The sequence below is a fragment of the Gorilla gorilla genome, chromosome 20 (genome assembly GCF_029281585.2).
Source record: "Gorilla gorilla gorilla isolate KB3781 chromosome 20, NHGRI_mGorGor1-v2.1_pri, whole genome shotgun sequence".
NCBI lineage: Eukaryota > Metazoa > Chordata > Mammalia > Primates > Hominidae > Gorilla > Gorilla gorilla.
Window position 1 is genome coordinate 7,593,530 of NC_073244.2, and position 24,242 is coordinate 7,617,771.

General features: G+C 61.6%; 2 protein-coding genes and 1 long non-coding RNA gene across 12 annotated transcripts in view; 1 reads left to right on the forward strand and 2 right to left on the reverse strand.

Annotated features, from left to right (window-relative positions):
• The window catches only part of ATP8B3 (ATPase phospholipid transporting 8B3), a 29,612-nt gene extending 27,473 nt beyond the window's left edge, over nt 1-2,139 (reverse strand). For 6 of the 8 annotated variants that reach the window (XM_055371140.2, XM_055371135.2, XM_055371139.2 and 3 more), the window contains exons 1-3: nt 2,009-2,139; nt 1,312-1,707; nt 445-506 (exon numbers count right to left, since the gene is read on the reverse strand). In XM_055371140.2, coding sequence (XP_055227115.1) covers nt 445-506; nt 1,312-1,559 — 310 coding nt within the window. In that variant the 5' untranslated portion in view covers nt 1,560-1,707; nt 2,009-2,139. Of the gene's footprint in view, nt 1-444; nt 507-1,311; nt 1,708-1,983 lie in introns of those variants that run through there. The other 2 variants (XM_055371134.2, XM_055371141.1) reach the window with 2 other exon arrangements.
• A 3,089-nt stretch (nt 2,140-5,228) lies between these two features.
• REXO1 (RNA exonuclease 1 homolog) overlaps nt 5,229-24,242 on the reverse strand; it is a 33,558-nt gene continuing 14,544 nt past the window's right edge. Inside the window, exons 2-16 of one of the 3 annotated variants that reach the window (XM_031007824.3) lie at nt 16,904-18,645; nt 15,846-15,950; nt 13,590-13,803; nt 11,512-11,675; nt 10,247-10,378; nt 9,917-10,040; nt 8,973-9,086; nt 8,706-8,843; nt 8,467-8,580; nt 7,694-7,767; nt 7,207-7,317; nt 6,683-6,798; nt 6,417-6,555; nt 6,211-6,331; nt 5,229-6,140 (exon numbers count right to left, since the gene is read on the reverse strand). In XM_031007824.3, the coding sequence (XP_030863684.2) occupies nt 6,052-6,140; nt 6,211-6,331; nt 6,417-6,555; nt 6,683-6,798; nt 7,207-7,317; nt 7,694-7,767; nt 8,467-8,580; nt 8,706-8,843; nt 8,973-9,086; nt 9,917-10,040; nt 10,247-10,378; nt 11,512-11,675; nt 13,590-13,803; nt 15,846-15,950; nt 16,904-18,645 (3,497 nt within the window). In that variant the 3' untranslated portion in view covers nt 5,229-6,051. Of the gene's footprint in view, nt 6,332-6,416; nt 6,556-6,682; nt 6,799-7,206; nt 7,447-7,693; nt 7,768-8,466; nt 8,581-8,705; nt 8,844-8,972; nt 9,087-9,916; nt 10,041-10,246; nt 10,379-11,511; nt 11,676-13,589; nt 13,804-15,845; nt 15,951-16,903; nt 18,646-24,242 lie in introns of those variants that run through there. The other 2 variants (XM_055371143.2, XM_055371144.2) reach the window with 2 other exon arrangements.
• LOC134757751 (uncharacterized) lies at nt 11,998-14,557 on the forward strand. The gene is made up of 2 exons (XR_010132190.1): nt 11,998-12,629; nt 13,033-14,557. It is a non-coding gene; the product is annotated as an uncharacterized lncRNA (long non-coding RNA).

The following is a 24,242-nucleotide window of genomic DNA, read 5'->3' on the forward strand; positions in this document are numbered from 1 at the left end:
GGTTGGAGACTACTAGAAACCAAATGAGAATCCTAGGCAAGGCCTGACGTGCAGGTCTGGGGGCCCCAGCCCGTCTCAGCCTCAGCCCTGCACTTTTTTCTTTTTTCGAGATGGAGTCTCGCTCTGTCACCCAGGCTGGAGTGCAGTAGCACAATCACGGCTCACTGCAACCTCCACCTCCTGGGTTCAAGTGATTCTCCTGTCTCAGCCTCCCAAGTAGCTGGAATTACAGGCATACGCCACCACGCCCAGCTAATCTTCGTACTTTTAGTAGAAACGGGGTTTCTCCATGTTGCCCAGGCTCTCGAACCCCTGACCTCAAGTGATCCACCCGCCTCAGCCTCCCAAAGTGCCGGGATTACAGGCGAGAGCCACCGCGCCTGGCCAGCCCTGAACTTCGTAATCCCTCCCACCTGCACCGCCCTCTCCGCCCAGGATCAGCACCTGAGTTCCTGTCCTCATCTTGGAGATCTTCTCTCTGGCCGAGGCTGCCCATGCTGGTGGGGCTGTGGGAGAGAAGGGCCCCGGGTCACAGCAGTGACCCCAGCCCTTGCTGGGCACCACTCGGTCTTCAAGGAGCTCACAGCCTAGGGGCCGACCCTCTCAAATGCTACCTCCCACACTCATCTGCAGCCTCCCCCCCAGGCTCTGAATGTCCAGCCATAGGCTGTGTGTCTTGCCTTGGACATCCTGAGACCCAGGGGACCCCAAGATGATCCTCAAACCTGCAACAGCCCATCTGCCAGTGTCCCCTGCCAGCCACCCTGGTCGCCTCCCGCCAGTACAGCCTAGAAGGACTCTACCGCCAGCCATGCCAGCCTCTGGCCATGCCAGCCTCTGGCCACTGCTCCCCACACCTCACTTTTCCTGAAAGGACCACTCTCACCTCCTCCTGGTTTCACTGACGGCCTCCTGCCCCTCTCCCCATGTGGTACCAGCTTAGGGGCTCAGTCGTCTGTTCACTGACTGAATGGGACTCCCGGGCTATATGTTATATCTCAAAACACAGCATGAGGGTCAGGCATGGCCACTCCCCTCCTCACCCCCCCAGGCTGGGCAGCAAACTCTGATGGGGGTGATGGAGGCAGACGGACATCATCAGAAGATCCCAGAATCTTCTCCACTAGCAGGTTCAGGAATGTGGGTCTGGCTCTAGCCCTGCACTGGGGGCCCTGGTTTGGCCCCCTGTGAGGATGGGCAAACCACCCCTAGACGCCAGCAATTGGCCCCCCACCTGCCAGCTCTCTAGCAGTGCCCTCCCCGCCAAGCCCCTGCCCCTGTGTTCCGGTCACCCGATGCACCCGTCCTCACCCTTCTGGTCTCCATTCATACTTCCTAGCCCGGCCAGGCTGGGCCTTGTGCCTCCTCTCGGGTGCCCCTCTGCCTGGGGAGTCTCCCATCCCAGCTCTGATCACCGTCTCACCTCCGCGGATGCCAGCAGGACCTGAGCCTTCCTGAGTCACGTCTGAGTCACCCGTGTCCCCAGGTCCTGGTGGGGCAGGGCTTGGCTCAGGGCCAGCTCTGGTGCTCCTGGGAGTCTGAGCGGGGCCAGTGCCCATTCACCACATGAGGAAAAGGGAGGTTCAGGGCGAAGAGGGGTTTAGGCTGTGGGACGGGGGAGAGGTGGGGGAGACCCCCGTGGGGGCAGACTGGGGATAGGAGAGTTGGAGAGAATGCTCAAATGGCCAGAATCCACTCGAAGTGTATCTGGGGGCAGAAACAGACACGGACACAGCGTTGGCTTCCTGCACCCTCACTAACTGGGATGCCCCATTACTCGGAAGCCCCCCACCCCGTCTTCCCGCAGCCGCAGAGGCACAGGACCGCCCTGGACAGGGCTCCAGAGTCCAGGGCTGTCTGCACCCGCCCCGGGGCCCCGACCGCGCGAAACTCTAGGGGCGCCCTCTCCACCCCCGCCGCCACGACCCCAGCTCTCAGCCTGGGTGGAGCCCAGAGAGGGTGCGCGGGCTCCCGGGGACGCACAGCAGTGGGAGCACCCGCCGCTCACCGGCGCAGGAGAGGCAGGGAGGGGCAGGCTGCGGGCGTCCAGGGCGGCGGACGTGGTGGAACCGTTAGCCCGGTGCCAACGGTCCTGAAACGGGGGGCGGGGTCTCGGGGCGGGGCCTCGGGGCCCGGCCAAGGCGAAGGTGGAGCCAGTTCGGAGCCCGGAAGGGGGCCGGGGGCGGGGCCTGGAGGGGTGGGTGGGGCCAAGGCTAAGAAGGGGCGGGGCCTCGAGGGTGGGGCCGAGCGGAGCACGGCCGAGCAGGATCGGGGCCAGGCCTCAGGGACGTGGTCACGGCAGAAGGGCGGGGCCTCGCAGAGCCTCGCAGAACAGGCCAGGATAGAAGACGCTTGGGAGCAGTGCCTGGGCCTGGGGAGGGGCCGGGACTTTGGGGAAGGGACTAGAAGGAAGGCGTGGCCGAGCGGGGTCTCGCTGAGCAAAGTCAGAGTAGGGGCGGGGCCGGGACTCAGGGGCTTGGCCAGAGCGGGAAGCGGGGTTGAGCATGGCCTTGCGGAGCAGTGTTATGGTAGGGGCGGGGCTGGGATCCGGAGCCGTTACAAAGGAGGAAGGCGGGGCCGAAAGGGGGTGTCGCTGAGCAGAGTCAGAGTAGGGGCGGGGCCAGGACCCGGGGCGTGGCCAAAGAGGGAGGCGGGGTTGAGCATGGCCTTGCAAAGCAGGGTCAAGGTAGGGGCGGGGCTGGGATCGGGGGCGTGACAAAGGAGGAAGGCGGGGCCGCGCAGAGCAGGGTCAGGGTAGGAGGGCGCTCAGGGTGGGTCCAGGACAGAAGGCAGAGAGGGCCTTGGGAGGGCCTTAGGGAGCAGTGCCAGTGCAGGGGCGGAGCCTGAAAGGGAAGAGGGTGTCAGGGCAGGGCCGGGCCGGGCCGGGCTTGGTCAGGAAGCAGAAAGAACCTGCACCGCAGGGCGGGGTTGGAAGGGTTCTTGTAAAGGTGGGCCTGGGTCAGGTCGGAATGGGCCTTGCAGACCTGACGGGGCTGAGGCTGGTGCGGCCAGCGTGGCAGAGTGCAGGAGGAAGGACCACAGGTAACGGCGGTTATGTAAGTCATGTCTGATCCGTGTCCTGGGTTCGTTCATTCATCCCATACACGTTCAACGAGCGCCTCCTAGGCGCAGATGCAGGGCTGAGCACCAGGCTGGGGAGAGGCGGTTATAGCCATTGAGACCACCCTAAGGCCAAGCGGAAGCCCGCAGGGTTCTTTCCAGCAGGTGGCAGGGGCTCAGGGATCCTTACTGAAGAAGTGGCAGGGGTGAGTTCAGCGACGAGGCTAGGGCGGGTCCAGGCCAGCGATAGGGCCTGGAGCCAGGGTCAGAAAGTGTGTGCGGAGGGGCTGCTGAAGATGAAATGCCCCCAAGAGTGAGGCTACCTGGGGTGAGGGCCCAAAGGGAGAGGCAAACATGGGTGGAGGGGGATAGGGAGGCCACCTCCCCCATCAAAGCGGCAACCACCTGAGGGCTCTCGGTGATCACAAACCCTCTTTCTTTGGAAGCCCAAATTGGAAGCCTGCTGGGCCCTGGAGGCTGCCAGGGAACCTCTCTTTTTTTAGAGACAGAGTCTCACTGTGTCACCCGGGCTGGAGTGCAGTGGTGCGATCAGAGCTCACTGCAGCCTCCACCTCCTGGGCTCAAGCGATCCTCCTGCCTCAGCCTCCAGAGTAGCTGGGACCACAAGCAGGCAGGCAGGCCACTGTGTTTGACTTCTCTCCTTTCATTCCTTCAACACTTCCCCTGTGCTTGCTTGCTCAGTGGTTATGAAAAAAAGCCGGGGCTGGGGGTTTGAACACACTGTTCTCATAAACTTTAGAAGAGACCTGGTTGGGTGCAGCTGTGAGGACCAGATTCCCCCACCCCAGCCTTCGCAGGGGGCACTACTGGGGGCAGGAGCTTGCCCAGGGAACTTGTGCAAAGGCCCTGAAGCCTCCAGTGGCAACAGGTGGCTTCACAAGCTGAAGGGAGTCCCTGGGGGCTGAAGCCAGGGCTGGCCAGCCTTGGGACCCCCCGTGGGCTATGTCCTGAGGCACCAGGTGCATTCTGGGAAGGGGGAGGCAGACATCACATGGGAATGCACAGAAACAGACCGAATACACGCCTGCACCATTTATTTAGAACACAGAGCCGGGCACAGTGGCTCATGCCTGTAATCCCAACACTTTGGGAGGCCGAGGCAGGTGGATCACTTGAGGTCAGGAGTTCGAGACCAGCTTGGCCAACGTGGTGAAACCCCATCTCTACTAAAAATACGAAATTAGCCAGGTGTGATGGCACGGCCATAATCCCAGCTACTCAGCAGACAGAGGTTGCAGCAAGCTGAGATTGGGTGACAAAGCGAGACTGTGTCTCAAAAATAAAGAAGAAAAAGAAAACAACTCCTTTACAGAAGAGGTGGGAGAGTCACTAGTCACAAGAACAGCCCTCGAGGGTGGAGGGACCCGGCCTAACCACGGTCCCCCAGGAGGGCCCTGGAGAGATGCAGAGCGCAGAACCGGGAAGGGAGCCTTGGGATGGAGTCCTCTGGGGAGGGCCCCCACGTCCTCATCCCGGGACCTGCGCCCTTGGCCTTGCCCTTTAGCAGAAGCCCAAGACCAGGGTGGCAGGAAACCCACTCCAGGCAACCTGCCCCCAGCTGCTGGGTCCTGTCCCGCAAGGCTCATCACTTTTTCTACTTGAGGTCAATAAAAAGTGGGGCCTAAACACCCCTGGGCCTCCCATTCCCAAATGGGGTCCCGATGCAACCACAGTTGCCCGAGACGTGCGTGCACTACACAATGTGTGGCGTTTCCTGGCAAGGGCCGGAGCAACTTTCCGTGTCTGCACTCCATCCTTTGACGGGCAACACGCAGCAGCTCCCAGTCTCTTTAATCCCCTCTCCCCATCTGTGTGCAGTCCCTATCTCTGGGCAAGGCAGAGAGGGAAGCCAGCTCTGTGCACAGGGCCCAGCTCCACACAGGGCTGGGGACACCACCCACTGTCCGAGAGGCACTAGAAGCTGCAGGATGGTGGCCCATGATCTGGGGCTGGAACTGGGACCCCACAGCAGGTGTGGCCCAGCCCTGGGGGAGCCAGTCCTGGGCCAGCTTTTGTGAGGGAAAGTTTCACTGCTGTTTTCTCTGCGTTGATGGGAAGAGAATCAGTCCCGGCTGCAGGGACAGTGGCCTCCCCGGGGCACATGCAGAGGCCTCACCAGGCACCAAGACCAAGACCACCACAAAATCTAAAATCCATACAAACATTTATTCTGTCCCTGCCTGGAGGTGAGGGGGAAGGGGGTCCGGAGAGCCCCGCAGAGGAGGACGGGGCTCTAGCGGGAAGACAGTGTCCGGAGGCCGGTGGGCTCCCTCTGGACGGCAGACCCTGGGGCTAACGAGGGGCCAGCTGGGTTCTCAGAGGTCACGGAGTGCAGGGGTGGGGCGGCGAGTGGTGGAAGCCGACGCCCCTGAAGACAGGCCAGCCCCTGGAGCACAGAGGCGGGTCCAGCCCACACTGGGCTGAGTGTGGCCCTGGCCCCCACTGGGGTCTGTCCCACCCCCACCCCGCAGGAGGGAAGGCAGCAGGCCCGCTCTTCCCGGTGGGAAAGATGCTGTGCAAGTCATCAGGTTTAAATTAAAAATAATAAAAATAACAATACAAAATAAAAAAAGACTGTCTCAAACAAACCTGGGACAAGCCCGCCCCGCGACCCACGTGAGGAGCAGAGGTGCCGGCCACCACCTGGGAGGGAGGGCCTGGCAGGAGGGGCAGGAGGGGCTGCGGGCCGGGTGGGGGCGGGCTCTGTCCTGGTCTCCATCAGCAGCAGTTTCTAGAGACGCCAGAGGGCTGGGGGGCAGAGGGTGGGGACCGGCGGAGGGGTGCGGCAGGACGTGAGCGGGGGTGGGCTGGGCTGGGCTGGGCGTTCTCTGGCCGCCAGCTCATCCCGCTGCTCTGGGCTGCCTCGGCCAGGTGGACGGGTTACCGGAGATTTATTGCACTGTTTTGGAAGAGGCCTGGGGCTAAGGACCAGCGGGACGGCAGGAGAGGCGGGTGGGAGGCGGGCAGGCGTCATCGCTTGGTCTTGGCGTCTTCTCGAACCTTCCAGATCACCAGGTGCATGCAGGCGCCGGCGTCCTCGCTGGAGCTGTGCCCATCCACTGCGGGGCAGATGCAGTGAGCACTCGGCCCCTGCGCAGGGACGGCCCCAGGGCAGGCACCGGCACTCACCATTGTCCTGGATGATCTGTCTGAGGTAGTCGGCCATGAGGTTCCGCAGGGACCGCTTGTAGGGGAGGCCCAGGCGGTGGGGGAAGAGCACAGACGTGTCCACCACGGTGCTGTGGATGACCTGTGGGCAGCGGCAGAGATCAGCGCACGTGGGGCCTGCGCAGGTCCTGCTGGAGAACCGCGCGGGACCCGGGCCGGCAGGGCACCTTCAGGGCCAGGAGGTCGCTCTCCAGGCTGTGTCCGATGAGGATGGTGTCAGCGCTGAACATGCTCAGCAGAACGGCCTGGACGTCACGCAGCGTGACACTTGTGTCGGCAAGGTCAGCCTCCGTCACCCCCGAAAACCTGGGGGAACGGGCAGGAGGGGCACCAGGGCTCAGCCTGGAAGCACTGGCTGGTGGGGCGGGAAGGGTGGGTCCCTGGGGAGAGGCGGCTGGGAGGGCTCCCGGCTCCTGGAGGGCACTGGCCACACCTGGTGTTGTAGTCCACGATCTCGTTGTCAGGCTTCACGAAGGTGTCATAAACCACGTGCACGTCCGTGTCGACCACCGTGACGCGCGTCAGCTCCAGACCATATGTGGTGTAGGACTGCGGGCAAGGGATGCACCTCAAATGTGCCCCAGGCACCGGCCTCCCTCCCTCCCCTCCCCTGCCCCTTCTTTGGGTCTCCAGAGCCCCTCCAGGCAGAGGCAGTGGCCAGAGACTCTGTGGGACTTCCAAGAGAGGCCGAGTGGGGTGTGACCTCAGCAACCCCCTTTCCCAAAGCCCTCCTGCCTCCCATTCACAGGCAGAGCCGGGGCCCAGTGCCCGGTGTGCTTGGCTCTGCTGGGAAGTATGGGGTGTTGGTCCAGGGCAGGAGCCACAGGCACCGGTGCTGCGAGAGAAACCCTGAGCGCTGGCCGGTGAGCCAGGCCCAGATGGGGCCATATGGGGCGGCCGCACCAGGCCAGGTCCTCCCCAGTCCTAAACCCGACGCTGGGCAGAGAACAGCCTCACCATCTCGCAGTCCAGGGCGTAGATCCCCGGGTGGGTGTCTCCTGAGAGCTCTTTCTCAAAGGTCTTCACGAAGCCCTCAAGGCGCTCCTTCCGGCCATCCTGCACGTGTTGCTGGGGGTGGAGAAGGCAGGTGAGCGCAGCTTCAGGGTGCAGTGGGGGCGGGGGTGGCAGCAGCAGCACATCTCTGAGCCCTTCGGGACCATCCTATCCATCCATCACGCCCATTCACTGGTTGGGACCCTGGTGAGCAGGTGGGGAAGGGGGCTTGCCAAGAAGACACAGGGAGGACGGCTTCCCAGGATGGGAAGTGGCCAGGGACAGGGCCTGGGGCCTACAGGCGCTACGTTCTCTGGGTAACACAAGAAAGGCTGCCCGGGGGCCCAGACCCTGAGCCCAGGACTGTGCTGTGTCCCGAGACCCACATCAATGATGGGGAGGCAGAAGTCTGTTGAGAACAGGCAGAGGGGACCGGGACGCCAGGGCTCACCTTTGCGACCTGGCAGCCGACAGAGCCGGCGGCAGCCGAGCAGCACATGTACTGGGTCTCCCAGCCTCCGGCCACTGCAGGGGACACAGACACACAGTCAGGGCCTGGCCAGGCCCACTCCACAGCCCCCAGGGCACTGACCACCTGCATCTACCGAGCCCTACTAGGGAGTGAGGACTGAGGACAGGAGGCCTCAGCCTCTTGGCGGAGCTGGAAGCAGACCAGGCCCCGGCAGTAGTGTGGCAGCCAGGACGCCCAGGCCTGGATCCAGGGAGACCAGTGCACTCTGCAGAGGCCTCTCGGCAGCGCTGCCTCGGGCAGGACCCTCCAGGTATCCCTGAGGCGATGGCTTTAGGGGCCGCCACAGGGCTGTGCAAGACTGACCATGTGCCCTGAGCGTGGCTGCGTGGTTGCCTGGGGGATTGAATAGAACCACCAGGCCAAGGGTGGGACAAGCCCCTCCGCTCCTGGGGCCAGCAACCTCCACATTTCCATGGACCAAGGGCACAGGAAGGCAGGGACACGGCCTTTCGGGTGGTGGCATTTGAACTTTGTCATGGGAAAGCTCTTGTCTTACTTTTGCATAAAGAACAGGTGGAGAGAAAATGAGGCCAAGGGCTAGCCCCGGCTCTGCCAAAGACGGTGCAGCCCAGGGACCTTGAGTGGGATGGAGGGCCTGGGTAAAGCCTTACCCCGGTTCTGGGGGCCTCAAGGGAAGGCCCAGGTTCCGGGGGCCATGGGTGGGAAGGGGGAGGACCCGGGTAAGGCCTTACCCCGGTTGCGGCGCAGCCGTCCCCAGTGGTAATAACACTCCTCGTCCCGGATGCAGCGGCCTGAAGAGGACACGAGGTACTCTGTGCCACAGCGGCAGCAGGTCCTGCAGGAAGCTGTGGGTGGGGACCCGGGTGGAAGCTGAGGCTCACGCTGGGGCCCGCGTGCCCGGCCTTGCCCACATCCCGCACCTGCCCGCCTAGGCCATCGCAGGCCAGCGACTCGCAGGCCAGCGACTCACACTCCTTTGGCCTCTTCTCCTCAGCTGTGAAGATGATTGCACCCCCGGGCCGCTCTGGGTGCGGGAAGGGGTAGCCGTTCTCCTTGAGCTGGTCCTGGGTGAGCAGGTACTCCCTGAGGCGGCTGTACAGGGCAGCCCCTGTGGACAGGCACAGTGGTCAGCCCCTGCCTGGGATGGCCCACGGGGCGGTGGACACCACCGGGAAAGGCGGCTGGGCCGGCAGGGGCCCACAAAGTACCGTGTGGCAGAGCAGGGGCAAGGCCTTACCTTTCAGGTCCTCCACCCGGGGGCTGCTTGGACGGCTGAGCGAGAAGCTGGTCTTGGCGGCCAACCTGCCCCCCAACACCACCTCGTGGGACACAACCCTGCGGCCACTGGTTTCTGGAAGGAAGGGAGGGAGGGGAGGAGGGTGTGAACTAGCTGGCTCAGACTCCTGCCCCGCCTGCTCTCCCACCCACCCTGCCCTCCTCAGACCTCTGCCTCAACTCCCCCTTTCTGGGACAGCACCCCACTGACCCCGGGTTCCAGCCTGACCCGAACAGGAGAGGCAGACATGCGGTGAGCCGGGGATGCAGGGCAGCCGCCAGCTCTGCAGGCCCCAGAGCTGCACGGAGGCCCCACACCCAAAGTCTTCGTCCCCTCCCCTCAAGCGAAGGGGGAAGGGTCGGGAGAACAGCACGGGGGATCTAATGGCTTTCGAGGGCTTTGAGCCTTCATGGGCCACCCAGCCTGCGACGCCAACCCAGGGCCCCTCCGAGTGCTAATGGAGGCGGAGACGGAGGCGGGGGCCGGTGATAGCTTAATGCAGCCTGGAGAGGCTGCAATGAAACGCCCAGGTCTCCGCTTTCTTCCTCCCCAGAGCTTAATGCGTGGAGCTCGCCCAGCCCTGGGCCTCCTGCTTTGAAGAGGCTGCCGCGGCTCCATTAGCAGGCGGCCCCTCGGCTCGGCTCGGAGACCCGACTCAGCAGAGGAAGGCGGCTGACAGCAAGGACACCAGGGCCAGGACCGTCCTACACAGAAGCCTGGGAACCAGGCAGCAGGCAGCCCCCCCACAGCACTGCGCTTTCCTTTTGTCTGAGACTGTGGCTGAGCTCAGGGCTGTGAAGGTCCCAGCGAGGGTCCCAGCCCAGCTGCCACCCCAAGAGCAACCCTGAGCCTCCCCCGCCCACCCGCCAGGACTCACTGCTGAGGCCCCGCCCGCCGGGACTCACTGCTGAGGCCGGGCACAGCACTGGGGGCCAGGCCCCTGAGCTTCTTGAGGGTGTTCACGGCCACATTCAGGTAGATGTTCTTGCTGGGGCTGCGGTCATAGGCCACCTTCTCCTCGTTCAGTGCCTGGGGGACACACGGTGCCCAGCTGAGGCCATGCCTGCCTGGTGCCGGGGAGCCCCAGCGGTGGGGTCGCCATGGGGTCGGGGACTTGCATCTCTCCCAAGCAGCTCCAGGTCACAGCTGCGGCTGAGAGGCCGGGGGATGTCTGGGGACCACCCTGGACCCCTAGTCCCCACCCGACCGGCCAGATAGGAACTCCAGGACCTCACCTTCTCTATGGCCTCCTGGTTGGAGGTACAGAACTTGAGACACTCTTCGATGAACAGGTTGAGATAGCGCTGGCGGATGACGGTGGGGACTTTGCCCCCAAACTCTTTGGGGATAATGGGTTTCTTTAAACTCTAGAGGGAAGGCAAAAGCTGCCGTGGGTGAGGGCCTCCACAAGGCCTCCAGTGGGGAACGCAGACGCGATGAGGCCGTGCCCATGGCTGGAGGCAACAGTGAGGTGTGCTGGGACAGATCAGCCTGGCTGCAGTAGGGACAGACACGCCAAGGCAAGACAGGAGCGGCAGGGAAAACTGAGGGCAGCGGAACTAAGGGCGTGGGAAACTGAGGCCATGGGGGCACAAGGGAACTTGCTGTACTTTCTGCTCAATTTTCCTAGAAACCTAAAGTTGCTCAAAAAACATAAAGTCTATTAATTAAAAACAAAACAAGGCCAGGCGTGGTGGCTCACGCCTATAATCCCAGCACTTTGGGAGGCTGAGGCAGGAGGATCACTTGAGGCCAAGAGTTCAAGATCAGCCTGGACAACGTGGCAAAACCCTGTCTCTACAAAATAAAAAACAAAATTATTAGCTGGGGTGTGATGACACTGGCTTGTAGTCCCAGCTACTCAGGAGGCTGAGGTGGAAGGATCGCTGAGCCCAGGAGGTCGAGGTTGCAGTAAGCCATGATTGCGCCCCTGCACTCTAGCCTGGGCAACAGAGACCCTGTCTCCAAACAAAAAAAAAAAACACCAACCAACCAAAAAAACAAAACAAGACAAAACAAAAAAACACCGCCAGGGCGGTGGGGCATGGTGGCTCACGCCTGTAATCCCAGCACTTTGGGAGGCTGAGGCGGGTGGATCACGAGGTCAGAAGATCGAGACCATCCTGGCTAACATGGTGAAACCCCGTTTCTACTAAAAATACAAAAACAGCCGGGCGTGGTGGCGGGCGTCTGTAGTCCCAGCTACTCAGGAGGCTGAGGCCAGAGAATGGCGTGAACCCAGAAGGCAGAGCTTGCAGTGAGCCGAGATTGCGCCACTGCACTCCAGCCTGGGCGACAGAGCGAGACTCCGTCTCAAAAAAAAAAAAAAAAAAAAAAAAACCCACCAGGGCATGGGGAGGGAAGGTGAAGGCTGTACTGCGGTGTGGAGCACGAAGGCCCACAGGGCAGGGGCGAGGCTAGCCCTCCGCAGGTCCCATGTGGCCGGGCCTCAGGGCGTGGTCTTGGGGGTGGTGGTCCTGGCCGAGATGGGAGGGGCTACCTGTAAGGATGGACTGTGGGCGATTCGCTTAGGGGTGATGGTGGTGGTAGTCTTGGACGCCATCCCCGACAATGTGCGTGTTTTCAGCTGCTGGCCACCCAGCTCGGGGCCGTTGGAGGGCTGGCTGCCACTGGCCGCAAGGGTCCTCTTTGCACCTGTGGGGGCTGGCGGGGCACAGGGGGTGTGGGCACAGGGCGAGTGGCTGCCCATCACCACGTGGCGGAGCACCAGGCAGCCGTGGCCGCTCAGCGCCAGCAGCACGTGCATCTCCGCGTGCAGGGGGCCGGGCCGGAGTGAGGGGCTGGGGCTGCGAAATGACATCAGGCTCTAGCCGCCTTCAGGCAAGTCCATCGAGGCAGAGGACACAGGTCAGGCTGCGGAGGCCGCTCAGGCCACGTCACCGGTGGGGTGGTCCAGGCCTCTGCCACGTGTTCTGACCCCAAGCCCAAGGCATCGATGTCTGAGGGAAAGGCCCTGGCTCCGGACAGAGGACCGAAGGGTATCGGATGCCCCCACCTGCTCATTGGCTTTGCCCTGCCTTGCGGCCTCTGTATTCTGCCTTGCCCTTTGATGAAGTCACAAACCAGAGGGAGGAGGCCAGGCCTGCAGGGGCTGCTTCGGAGGGCTGGCCACGCGGGCAGCTGCAACCTGGGCACGTACGTCTGTGTGGCGGGGGGCTTCTGCACTGGGGGCTCGGCACCGACCCAGGAAGGGGAGCTGTGAGCAGGGACATCTGGCCCTAGTCTCAGAGCAACATCCCTCGAAATGCCATCTGGCCCCAGAAGGTGCGAGGGAGGCAGGCTGAGTCTGCTCATGCTACCGCGGGCCGCCCAGGAAGGAAGCAGGCTGCCCGCCAGGCTGGCACGCGCCTCTTGCAGTGGAGGGTTTGCTCTTCAGGAACGGACAGAGACCCTCCAGGCTCCCTCGGCCGCACGCTGGGGGTGAGCCCAGGCAGCCACAGGAGTCCTCCAAGCCAGATGAGCCCGCCCTGCGGCACTGCCAGCACTTGGGACGCCAGACTCCCTTCAGGCGACGGGCCCCAAGGGCGCTGCGACAGCTCAGCACCCACCACGGATCAGCAACAGGACAACCCGAGCGCGGAGACACAGACGGGAAGCGTGTGGGGTCCTGGGATAGGCCCAACTCAATGATTTCCCCTCCCTGGGGCTAAGGCCTCAGCTGTGAGGGGGCTCTGGGGAGGGGAGGTCAGAGGAGCCTGGAGAGCTCTCCCTAAGGAGGGCCTCATTCCAGGTCCAGCATGGGAGGGCCGTGGGATCCATGGGATCTGCAGGGGAATCGCCGGGGCTGGCCCTAAGGCTCTCCAGCCAGCGCCAGGGAGGCAGGGGCTCCAAACCAGCAGGCTTCTCAGGGTGGTCCTCGGACAGCAGCCGTGCCCTCCCAGGGAGCTTGCCAGACACACAGACCTTTCCCAGCCTCCAGACCAGAACCTGCATTTTTTAGGAGCTTTCTGGGGGACCCTCATCTGTGACCTGCCTCCAGGGATACTTTCTCGCTCTACAGACACCACTGATGTGAAGACGCAGGAGACAGGACGACCCCCCGTGAAGGGTCCTGTCCACCCACCACTGAGGCCTGGCCCGACTTTCTACAAGACCCTGCTGGGGGGGAAGTGCCCCTCGGAGTAAAGGAAATACAGCCCCACTCCTGGGAAGACAGCACTCGTTTCCATCAGAGGCCACGCCCCCCACTCACACGCCAGGAGAAAGCCACACCTGCAGAAGCCTGCTCCCCACCCAATGCCAGGCACCCCGACATGGCTCCCCATTCCCTGGAACCACAGGCTCAGGCCCTGGTTCAGCCCAGTCCCCAGCAGGCTGTTGGACTCCTAGTAACCCCGGAGCTGGGTCAGGGAAGGAAGGTGCTGGGCCAGGCCTCCTGCACCCCTCAACAGTCCCCATTTCACAGACAGGCAGGCTGAGGGCCCCAAGGAGGGGGCCCAAAGTCACCCCATGAGCAAGCACCATGTGGTTCAGGTGAGCTCAGAGACCTCAGGGTGCCACCTCTCCTGCCCACATGCCCACGGCCCCCCAGCACAGGCCCCCTGGGCCAGGACTCACCTGCAGCCAGGCGGGGGTTGGGGATGTGGGCGATCCTCCTCTTCTCGCCAGGGGCGGAAATGTGGACGGAGGGCGACTTCTCCGCCAGCCTGGCGGGGGCCTGCAGCAAGCTCGCCGATGCCCTCTGCGCCTGCTGGGCCCGCAGGTAGCACACCTCCTGCGCCGTTGGGGGCCGGGCCGGGGGCACCGCGGGACTCCTCCTCGGGGGCTCCACCTGCGTCACCACAAATGCTAAGGCCTGGCAGCACAGCGGGGGCACCTGGAGCAGGCGGCCCCGGGCAGGCTTGGGAGAGGGTGGCTGGAGCTCGGGGGCCGGAGGCACCACCTCCCTGGCTGCCTTCTGAGCTGCTGGGCACACCAGGGGGAAGCAGCACGGGGCAGTGGTCCTCAATGCCATGTGGCTCCAGGCTCCCCCACTCCCAGTGTCTCCCGGTGCCCAGGCTGTGTCCTCAGCCCTGATAAGGCACGGGTGGGCGGGACTACCCCGATTACACTGGCACTCCAATCCAATCCCACTACGCCTAATCTTCCTCAAAGCCCCTCCTCTGGGGAGGCTCTGGGACTGGAGCAACTGGGACTCTCCTGGCTGCTGACCCCGGAGCCAGGCTCTCTGCTTTTCCCGCACTACCTCGCCACGTCTGCACAGGGGCCTGACAAGTGCTACTGTCTCCGGGCTACAGAGGACACTGGAGCTCAGAGCTGGACAACCGGCCCAGGCCACACACGGCGCAGCAGGCAGTCTGCCGCACTCTGGGGGAGGTCACCCTGGGGCTGCTGAGCTGCTCTGTCCCCCGCCCCAGCAGCGTGGCAATCTAACAGGAAGGGGCAGGGCCAGCTCCCTCTGGAACTCGGGCAGCGTCAAAGATAAGGTGTCTTCAAAAAGCTCATGGAAAACGTGCGTTGTGACGAAACTTGCATGGCTTTCAAGTTTTTTTGCCCCAAAATAAACTGATACTAACTTGTCATAACATGTCTGAACCAGACGGAGTTTGAGGCACTAAAAAAAAGTAAGACATCAGTTAGAACAGAGCCCCAGTCAGAGCAACAGGAGTTCTGCTAAAATTGAAGCAAATGTTAAGCATCAAATTTATGGTGAAATTTGGGTGGAAGAACGAATGGGGAAATCACTGATGCTTTACAAAAAGCGTCACAGACTTACAGGAACAATGTCCCAAAGAAATCAGAAGTTTATGAATGGATAACTCATTTTATTTTATTTATTTATCTATCTTTTTGAGACAGAGTCTTGCCTTGTCGCCCAGGCTGGAGCGCAATGGCACGATCTTGGCTCATTGAATCCTCCACCTCCCGGGTTCAAGCAATTCTCCTGCCTCAGCCTCCCGAGTAGCTGGGATTACAGGTGCGTGCCACCGCGCCCAGCTAATATTTTGTATCTTTAGTAGAGACGGGGTTTCACCATGTTGGGCAGGCTGGTCTCAAACTCTTGACCTCGTGATCTGCCCACCTCTGGGCGCAGTGGCTCATGCTTGTAATCCCAGCATTTTGGGAGGCCAAGGTAGGCAGATCACGAGACCAGTCTGGCCAACATGGTGAAACCCCGTCCCTACTAAAGATACAAAAATTAGCCTGGTGTGGTGGTGGGCACCTGTAATCCCAGGTACTCAGGAGGCTGAGGCAGGAAAATCACTTAAGCCCGGGAGGTGGAAGTTGCAGTTAGCAGAGATCGTGCCACTGCACTCCAGCCCGGGTAACAGAGCAAGACTCCGTCTCAAAAAAAAAAAAAACCAAAAAACAAACAAACAGAAAACGGAGGGATGAAGCTGGGAGCAGTGGCTCACGCCTGTAATCCCAACACTGGGAGGCCGAGGCAGGAGGATCACTTGAGGTCAGGAGTTGGAAGACCAGCCTGGGTGACAAAGCAAGACCCCCCTTTTTTATAATTTTTTTTTTTTTTTTGAGACAGAGTCTTGCTCTGTCGCCCAGGCTGGAGTGCAGTGGTGCAATCTTGGCTCACTGTAACCTCTGCCTCCTGAGTTCAAGCGATTCTCCTGCCTCAGCCTCCCTAGTAGCTGGGATTACAGGCACCCACCACCACGCCCAGCTAATTTTTGTATTTTTAGTACAGATGGGGTTTTGCCATGCTGGCCAGGCTGGTCTCGAACTCCTGGCCTCAGGTGATCCACCCGCCTTGGCCTCCCAAAGTGATGGGATTACAGGCGTGAGCCACCAAGCCAGGCCAACCTTGTCTTTAAAAAAAAAAAAGGCTCCTGCTGGCCTGGCCTCTGCCGACCTTACCTCCTGGCCTTGCTTGGAAAGGTGGGAGATCCTCCTCTTCTGCCCGGGGAACAGAGTGGTCAGACCCGAAAGCCCCTTCTCCTCGCTCTTCTCTTCCTTGGGGGGCTAAGACACATGTCCGTCCGTCAGCACGGGTCTGCCCTCGCTGCCAACACCAACACACCCCAACCTCAAACTGCCCCCGGCAAGTGGGGAATGGAACAGTCCAGCCCCCAGGCACAGCAGCTGAGGGCTCAGGGCCACCACTCCAGGGCTCAGGGCCAACAGTCCCTGGGCTTTGTGTGGGTGCAGTCTGGGGGGGTGGGGAGGTGTCACACGTTCTGCAGATGCCCAAGGCTACCTCTCCTGTGCACCCAGGGCCCCAGCTTGGAGACCCCAGGGCTGCAGAATGAAAGCACACTGGGAAAGCGAGGCCACCTTGGGCCGCACCAGCTGCTGCCGGCTCAGCACTTGGGCTCAGTCTGTGTGGAGTGAGCTCCCCCTGGTGGCCAATGTGGGGACACGGGGCCAGGAGACCCAGGGGTCCAGGGCTGGCCCAGGAGAGCAAGAGCTCCCCACGCTGGGAGTAGGGAGGAGGGGGGGAGAAGAGAGGAGCAGGAGGGGATGAGGAGCAGGCAAGGAGAGGAGACAGAGGAGTTGGAAGAGAAGAGACAGAGATGGAAGGGAGGAGGGGAGAAGAGAGGGGAAGGGAGGAAAGGAGAGGCGAGGGGAGAGGGGCTAAAAGGGTGTGCCGGAGGTGGGTTCCCCTGAGGTGGGTGGGTGGGCCAATATCCCCCTGCTAGTCAGTGGGAACAGACCGTGTGCACGTGGCCACAGGAGCCTGGCTGGTGGCCACGGGCCAGTGACCTCTGGGTGGGTGAGGGGCAACAGGGGCAACAGGGCTGCCCGGGTGCTCCTGAGCTCCTGAGATTTCAACAGGCTCAGGGACCAGCACTGAGGAGCTGCCTCCACCCCGTGCCTCCGAGCCAACTGGAAACCACTCCAGATAGAACGTCTCTCACCAGGCCCTCGGCTCTGCCTCTGCCCCTGAGCCCAGCCCGAGCACCCGCACGCCTCACCTGCCGGGCCAGCCGGCCTCTGTCCTCCGTCTTGACGCTGGTGGACTCGTTGAAGATCCGCAGGCACTCCTCCATGGGGTCGGAGTCAAAGTCCACCTCCTTCTCCAGGGCCGAGTAGTCCACATCCGCCCCCGCGCTGGAGGAGGAGGAGGAGGAGGATGGGGCGGGGGAGGGGGGCGGGGAGGCCTTGAGCCGCTTGGGCGGCCCCTGCGCCTCCGGGAAGCCCAGGCTGGAGTCTGAGTCGGAGTCTGAGTCCGAGCTGAGGCTGGGGAGGGCAGAGGGCCACACGCTCGGCACCCCTGGCCCTGCGGCCTCATCCTCACTCTCGTCCCCAAAGAGGTCGGCGTGGCTCAGGGCCCGCTTCTTCAGCTTGGGGGCGTCCTGGGAGGCGCCCTCGTCTAGTGAGCGGGCTTTCCGCTCCACTAGCTTCCCCGACGGGGCCTTGGTGCTCTTCCTGTCGGGCAGCTGGAGAGGGCGGGGTGGGCCTCTGCCGGCCGCCGGTCGGGAGTCCCCGCTTGTGGGGCTCGGCCGCCGCGCTGGCCGGTCAGGCCTCCCTTTCCCTGAGGTGGCCACAGGAGTGACCAAAGATGGCTTCTTCTTGGTCCCTTCCGGCCGCTCTGCCTTGCGCCGGGGGCTGCTGGCCTGCGGGCCCTTCTTGTCTGCACGGGGCTTCTCTGCAGGCCGCCCTCGGCCCTTGTCCTTGGTCTTGTCCTTCCCCTGGGCCCCGTCTTTGCAGCTGGGGGCAGGTGGGGCCCCGGTTTTTTTCTTCTTGGGTTTTCCCTCCTTGGGGCAGCCCCCATCCTGTGAGGACTGGACCTGGGCTGGGGAGGCGGGCTTGGCTGGGGGCGGCTGGAGGTCCCCCACATTGCACTGCACGGCCGTCTCCTTGGTCTCCCGCAGGCCGCCCCCCTCGGCCTCCAGGCCCTCTTTGGAGGGTGGCTGCCCGGTGGCCTTGATCTCAGGGTCGGCCCTGGCTTTGGGGGTGCTGGCCGTGGTGGGCTCGTTACCTGGGACCGTGGCGGCCTCATCTTCTGAGTCTGAGAACCTTGCATCGCAACTGCCAAAGGGGTCACAGAGCTTCTTGGGAGCAGGTGTGTAGGGCTCACTGCCGCGGGAGCCCCGGGGCCGCTTGGCGGCCCGCTCATCCCGGGAGCTGGCCCTGCTGAGGTGCCGGGCCGAGTAGTTGGAGAGAGGGTCATACTCCAGGTCTGTGGGTGGCCTGGAGTTGTCCACCACGTACTTGCCACTGGGAACGGGGCGGCTGTGCCGCCGGGGCTGGCTCACAGCCTTGGGGACATATTCCAGGGCACCGCCACCCCCTCCACCTCTGCCCTGACCCCTGTCCAGGGACGCCAGCGAGTACTTGCTGCCCGGCTCGGCAGGGGCGGCCAGTGGGGTGGGCTGGTAGCCAGCATCAGGGCTTAACAGGCCGTGGCTGCCGGGGCTGTAGTCGAAGGCCAGTGGGAAGGCGTCCTCGTCCAGGCCCACAGTGGGGCTGGCGTTGGGGCCGCGGGGTGCCAGGGCAGGGGCCTCGGCGGAGCGGTGCTCACGGGCCGTCTCCAGCAGCTCCCGGTAGCGCCGCTGCTCCAGCTCCACCTCACTGCGCACGGCCTCGATGGCCTGGTTGACCAGCTCCAACTCCAGCACATCCGGGCGCGGCTCCTCCCCCAGGCCCAGGGTGCCATTCTCCCTCTGCGCGGGGGGCTTGGGCAGCTCAGGGTTGTAGGGGTCGTAACCCAGCCCTGAAGGGAACAGAGAGCACAGCTGTGACCAGCCTGCCGGAGAGGAGCCCGCAGCGTGGGGGCGGCCCCGGCCTCAAACTGCAGGGAAGGGAAGAGACCTGCCTCCGAAATCCACCGCGCACTGGCGCCCGCCAAGGCTCTGGGGTGCCCAGCTGGGTACAGGCCATGGCGCCATCTCAGGCCCTGTGCCGGGCCCCGCCTTGCCCTGACCAATGGGCGCTGGACGGGCCTGGGCTGCGTGACACACAGCTCCCTGGGTCCTGGAGGCTCCCTCACACGGCTCATGAAATGCGCACAATGACCATGGCGGGGTGGACACTCGACAGGCTGGAACTCCCCGGGGCAGGCGGGTGTGGAGCTCCCAGCATTCAGGGTGCTGGGCTGAGGCAGGACTGGGCTGGGCCGACAACCACAGCCTGACGGTGGACACAGGAGAGCCCTTCCTCAGCTAACACGGCCCCACCCAGCCAGCAGTGTGCCCGCGGTGTGGCGGAGGTGTGCCAGCAGTGTGCCAGCAGTGGTGTGGCTGTGGTGTGGTGGTGGTGTGCCTGTGGTGTGGCTGTGGTGTGGTGGCGGTGTGCCTGCGGTGATGTGGCTGAGCAGGGCCGGGGGATGGGGACATGCCCAGTTGATGGGCCACCCTACAAAATCCACAGGAAGATTTTTTTTTTTTTTTTGAGACAGTCTCTCTGCTGCCCAAGCTGGAGTATAGTGGTGCGATCTTGGCTCACCGCAGCCTCTATCTCCCGAGTTCAAGCAAACCTCCTGCCTCAGTCCCCCAAGTAGCTGGGATTACAGGCGTGCGCCATCACACCCAGCTAATTTTTGTATTTTTAGTAGAGATGGGGTTTCACCATGTTGGCCAGTCTCGAACTCCTGACCTCAAGTGATCCACTGCACCTGGCCTACTTTAATTTAATTTTAAAACTTTTTGTAGCTGGGCGCGGTGGCTCACGCCTGTAATCCCAACATTTTGGGATGCCAAGGCGGGCGGATCACCTGAGGTCGGGAGTTCGAGACCAGCCAGACCAACATGGAGAAACCCCGTCTCTACTAAAAATACAGAATTAGCCGGGCGTGGTGGCGCACGCCTGTAATCCCAGCTACTCAGGAGGCTGAGGCAGGAGAATCGCTTGAACCTGGGAGGCAGAGGTTTCGGTGAGCCGAGATCACACCACTGCACTCCAGCCTGGGCGACAAGAGTGAAACCCCGTCTCAACAAAAAAAAATTTGTAGAGGTGGAGTCTCACCATATTGGCCAGGCTGGCTTTGAACTCCGAGACTCAAGCAATCCTCCCACCTCAGCCTCCAAGATAGCTGGGACTATAGCCCGAGCTGCTGTGCCTGGCTTAAAGCACACGGCTGAACTGTCTTCCCGGGGGGCAGCTGGGAACATGATACTCGCATGTTATTTACGTGGTTCCAGGACATAGTCTAGCAGACCCTCACAACCTCAATGCCACCAACGTCAGCACAGAAGTCAGAACCACAGAAGCCTCCTGTGGGGACAGGCTGAAGGAGTCTAAAGAAAACATGAGCAAGTGGAGCCCAATATTCCAGCGAAGCAATAAAAACCAAGTTCAAATATTTACTCCAGAAACTTGGAAGTTGACCATTAGAAATTCTACTGAGCACGGCCAGGCACAGTGGCTCACGCCGATCATCTCAGCACTTTGGGAGGCTGAGGCGGGAGGATACTGCTTGAGCTCAGGAGTTTAAGACCAACCTGGATGACACAGATCCCATCTCTTAAAAAAATACTTAAAAATAAGCTGAGCATGGTGACACACACCTGTGGTCCTAGCTATGTGGGAGGCTGAAGTGGGAGAATCACTTCAGCCCAGGGGCTTGAGGCTGCAGTGAGCCAGGACTGTGCCTCTGCACTCTGGCCTGGGCAACAAAGCAAGACCCCAGCTCTTAAAAAAATAAAATAAAGTTCCACTGAATGTAATTCCGTAACATCTCTAAAGGTCTCTAAAGGTCAATAGGTCTGATCCTCTGGAGTTGGCAGGAAATGGCACCAAAGACGTCTGCGTCCTAATTCCTGGAACCTGTAGATGGTATATCCCCTTAGATGGCAAATGGGGCTCTAGATGTGGTGAAATCTCCCTTGCCCGTCACTGAGGGGGCCATGGACAGGCCGAGATCTTGCAGAGCAGTTTCGCAACCATCCCATGCAGCTTCAACACCACCACCTTCAGACTCAGAATCCTCAGAACCCGTGCCACAGACAGACCGCACAGGGCAGGTACAGATGCATCTGGTGCAGCCTTCGCTGCAAAAACACAACAATAAATAACGCAGGAGATGACCTAGAAGCCTAAACGCAGGTCACCTGTGGTTAAAGGGGAGGCGTGCGCCCTGGAGGGACCTCCAAGTCACACTGCTATGGGGAAGAAGAGGGGCAAGGAATGTTGCACACTCTCACCTTTGAAAAGCAGCTCCACAAACCCAGTGAGATCAGATTCCAACAAAGGCGCACAGGCCCACACCAAGCCCGCAGTCCCATGGGGTGCAGCAAATGCAATCTGGCCTTCATTTATGCTGCACCCAACGCCAACTGCCAACAGGGACGTGAATGCTGACACACATCCCCGACAGGCTGATAAGGAGCTGTGACACCATGTAGCAAAAGGCAACAGCCCCATGGGAACCTGCCCGCACCAAGACGCCACTTGGCTCTGACTTGATTCTGACTGAACTTGCAGCTTGTCTGAAGGTCGGGCCTCAGGTGTGTTTCTTCCACTCCGAAAACCTGCCTGCCCTTCGGCCCACCTGGAGATCGACCCCCACAGTGTGCTAAGACTTCCGTGCAGAGAAATGGCTGGACACAGCCAAGGGGAGGCAGGCACAAGACCTCCCACTGTGCGCGATGCAGAGAACAGCAACAGAACTGGAGGCTTCCCCTATGGCCCCCACCCACACCCCCTCAAGCCCCAGCAGGCATAAGAAAGAAATGGCTAGTTTCAGCCGGGTGTGGTGGCTCACACCTGTAATCCCAGCACTTTGGGAGGCTGAGGCGGGCGGATCACCTGAGGTCAGGAGTTCGAGACCAGCCTGACCAACAAGGAGAAACCCCATCTCTACTAAAAATACAAAAAAATTACCCAGCCGTGGTAACCCATGCCTGTAATCCCAGCTACTCGGGAGGCTGAGGCAAGAGAACCGCTTGAACCTGGGAGGCGGAAGTTGCAGTGAGCCGAGATTGAGCCATTGCACTCTATCCTGGGCAACAAGAGCAAAACTCCATCTCAAAAAAAAAAAAAAAGAAAGAAAAAGAAAAAAAGAAATGGCTGGTTTCCCAAGCTGCTCCCCCGAGACACACCCACCAGCAGAACAAAAGCCTCCCCAGGCAAGTCCCCATCCTAATCCCTGGGACCTGTGGCCAGGCCACCTCACTCAGCCAATAGACTGCAGGTGCGACTTGAACAAAGGACCCTGAGGGTGGGTGAACATCTTGCATTATCCGGGGACCCAGTGTCCTCACAGGGTCCTTTAAAGAGGGAGGCAGGAGGGTGAGAGTCAGAGAGACTGGAAGAGGCTGTGCTGTGGGTTTGAAGGGGAGGAAGGCGCCCTGAGCCAAGGGATGCAGGTGCCTCCAGATGCTGGGAAAGGCGGGCACTGACTCTCCCCTGAAGCCTCCGGGAGGCCCAGTCCTGCCCACAGCTTGACTTGAGCCCAGCGAGGCTGACTTTGGACTTCCCAGCCCAGCGCTGAGAGAGAGTGTGCTGCTTTAAGGCCCACGGGGATGAATGCAGCCTCACCGGGTGATGAAAGTGCAGTGGAAAACAGCTGCCCGCTGCCTGTACCTGCGAAGGCGGAAGGCCTCTCCTGTTCCCGGGAACCCTGCAGGGACAGCGGGAGGCCGGGACCTGGAGGCTGCAGAGGAGGTGGGAGGAGGCCTGGTCAGGGGCAGCTGCTGCCTTTCCCTTGAAATCACAGCAGTGTTGTGCCCATCTTTAAAATTACATTTAGGGGCCAGGCACGGTGGCTCACGCCTGTCATCCCAGCACGGTGGCTCACGCCTGTCATCCCAGCACTTTGGGAGACCAAGGCGGGCAGATCACCAGGTCAGGAGTTCAAGACCATCCTGGCCAACATGGTGAAACCCCATCTCTACTAAAAATACAAAATTAGCCAGGCATGGGGGCGTGCACCTGTAATCCCAGCTACTCAGGAGGCTGAGGCAGGAGAATCGCTTGAACCCAGGAGGCAGAGGTTGCAGTGAGCCAAGATCACACCACTACACTCCAGCCTGGCGACAGAGCAAGACTCTGTCTCAAAAAGAAAAAAAAGAAAAAAAAAATTACACTTAGTGCCAGGCTCAGTGGCTCACGCCTGTAATCCCAGCACTTTGGAAGGCCAAGATGAGCAGACTGCTTGAGTTCAAGACCAGCCTAGGCAACATGGCGAGACCCCATCTCTACAAAAAATACAAAAAATGAGCTGGGTGTGATGGTTGCATGCCTGTGGTCCCAGCTACTTGGAAGGCTGAGGTGGGAGGATCTCTTGAGCCTAAGAGGTCAAGGCTTCAATGAGCTGTGATCACACCACCGCATTCCAGCCTGGGCAACAGAGCAAGATCCTGTCTCTAAAACAAATAAAATTAAGTAGCATTTAGACAGGAGGAAGGATCCGTGTGTCTGTTTTGGACCACTCGGAACTCCGGGGACTGTGTGGAGGGCCACGAAGTACGGGCAGGCAGGGGAACATCACACAGAAGCCACAGGTTCTTCTCTGCCTGTGCCAGGCCACAGCCAAGGCATTTCCAGGAAACGTCACCCCATGTGCCCAGCAGGTGCAGAGGGGCCCATTCTGGCACCATCTCACAGCCAAGGACCCTGGGAGTCAGCGAGGGCACCCAACTAGGATCAGCAACTGTGGCTGCCAGTTCCTCTGCGCGGGGAGGGACAGCTGCCAGGCCAGGAGGATGCTCCCGGCAGGGAAACGGCCGGCTGGGGCTGGGTGTCAGCCCCCACCCAGGGGAGGGCTGTGGAGGCCAGCAGCAACTCAAGGGCGCCCTCCCGGCCCACTTCACTGGGGGAGGCTCCGGCTCCTCCCTGACCCAGCCGGCTGCAGAGCACGCCACCCTGCCACCCGCCTGGTGAACAGGGCAACTAGTGCCAGCCCTCCCCCAGCCCCGGAAGCCCAGCTGCCCAGTGACGTGGAGGGGCCAGGCCAAGGCCACTGTGGCGTGAGCTGCAGAGATTCATGGAGGGGAGGTGACAGAGCACAATTACTGAGGAGGAGCAAGGCCAGATCAGGGAGACACTGGTCTCCCCTCCCAAGGCTCCAGCTAACGGGGATGCAGAGAGGAGGAAGAGCCCGCCTAACGGGAAGGCTCTCCTCCCCAAGAAGGGGTGGGCAGCAGTGAGACTAGGCCCCAGGAGGGCAGGCGGGGTTGGAGGGGACTGAGGCATCTCTAAGGGGCTAAGGATAAGGGACTCCACTCAGGGGCTTCCACCTCCTTGCCCTGGACCCCAGGGCTCTAAGACACAGCCTGCAAGATCAACCCAGCCCAAGGGAGCCAAGAGTCACGGGCAATACACACACCAGCCAGCAGACACCTGCGAGCCCTTCCCAAAGGAAGGAAATTC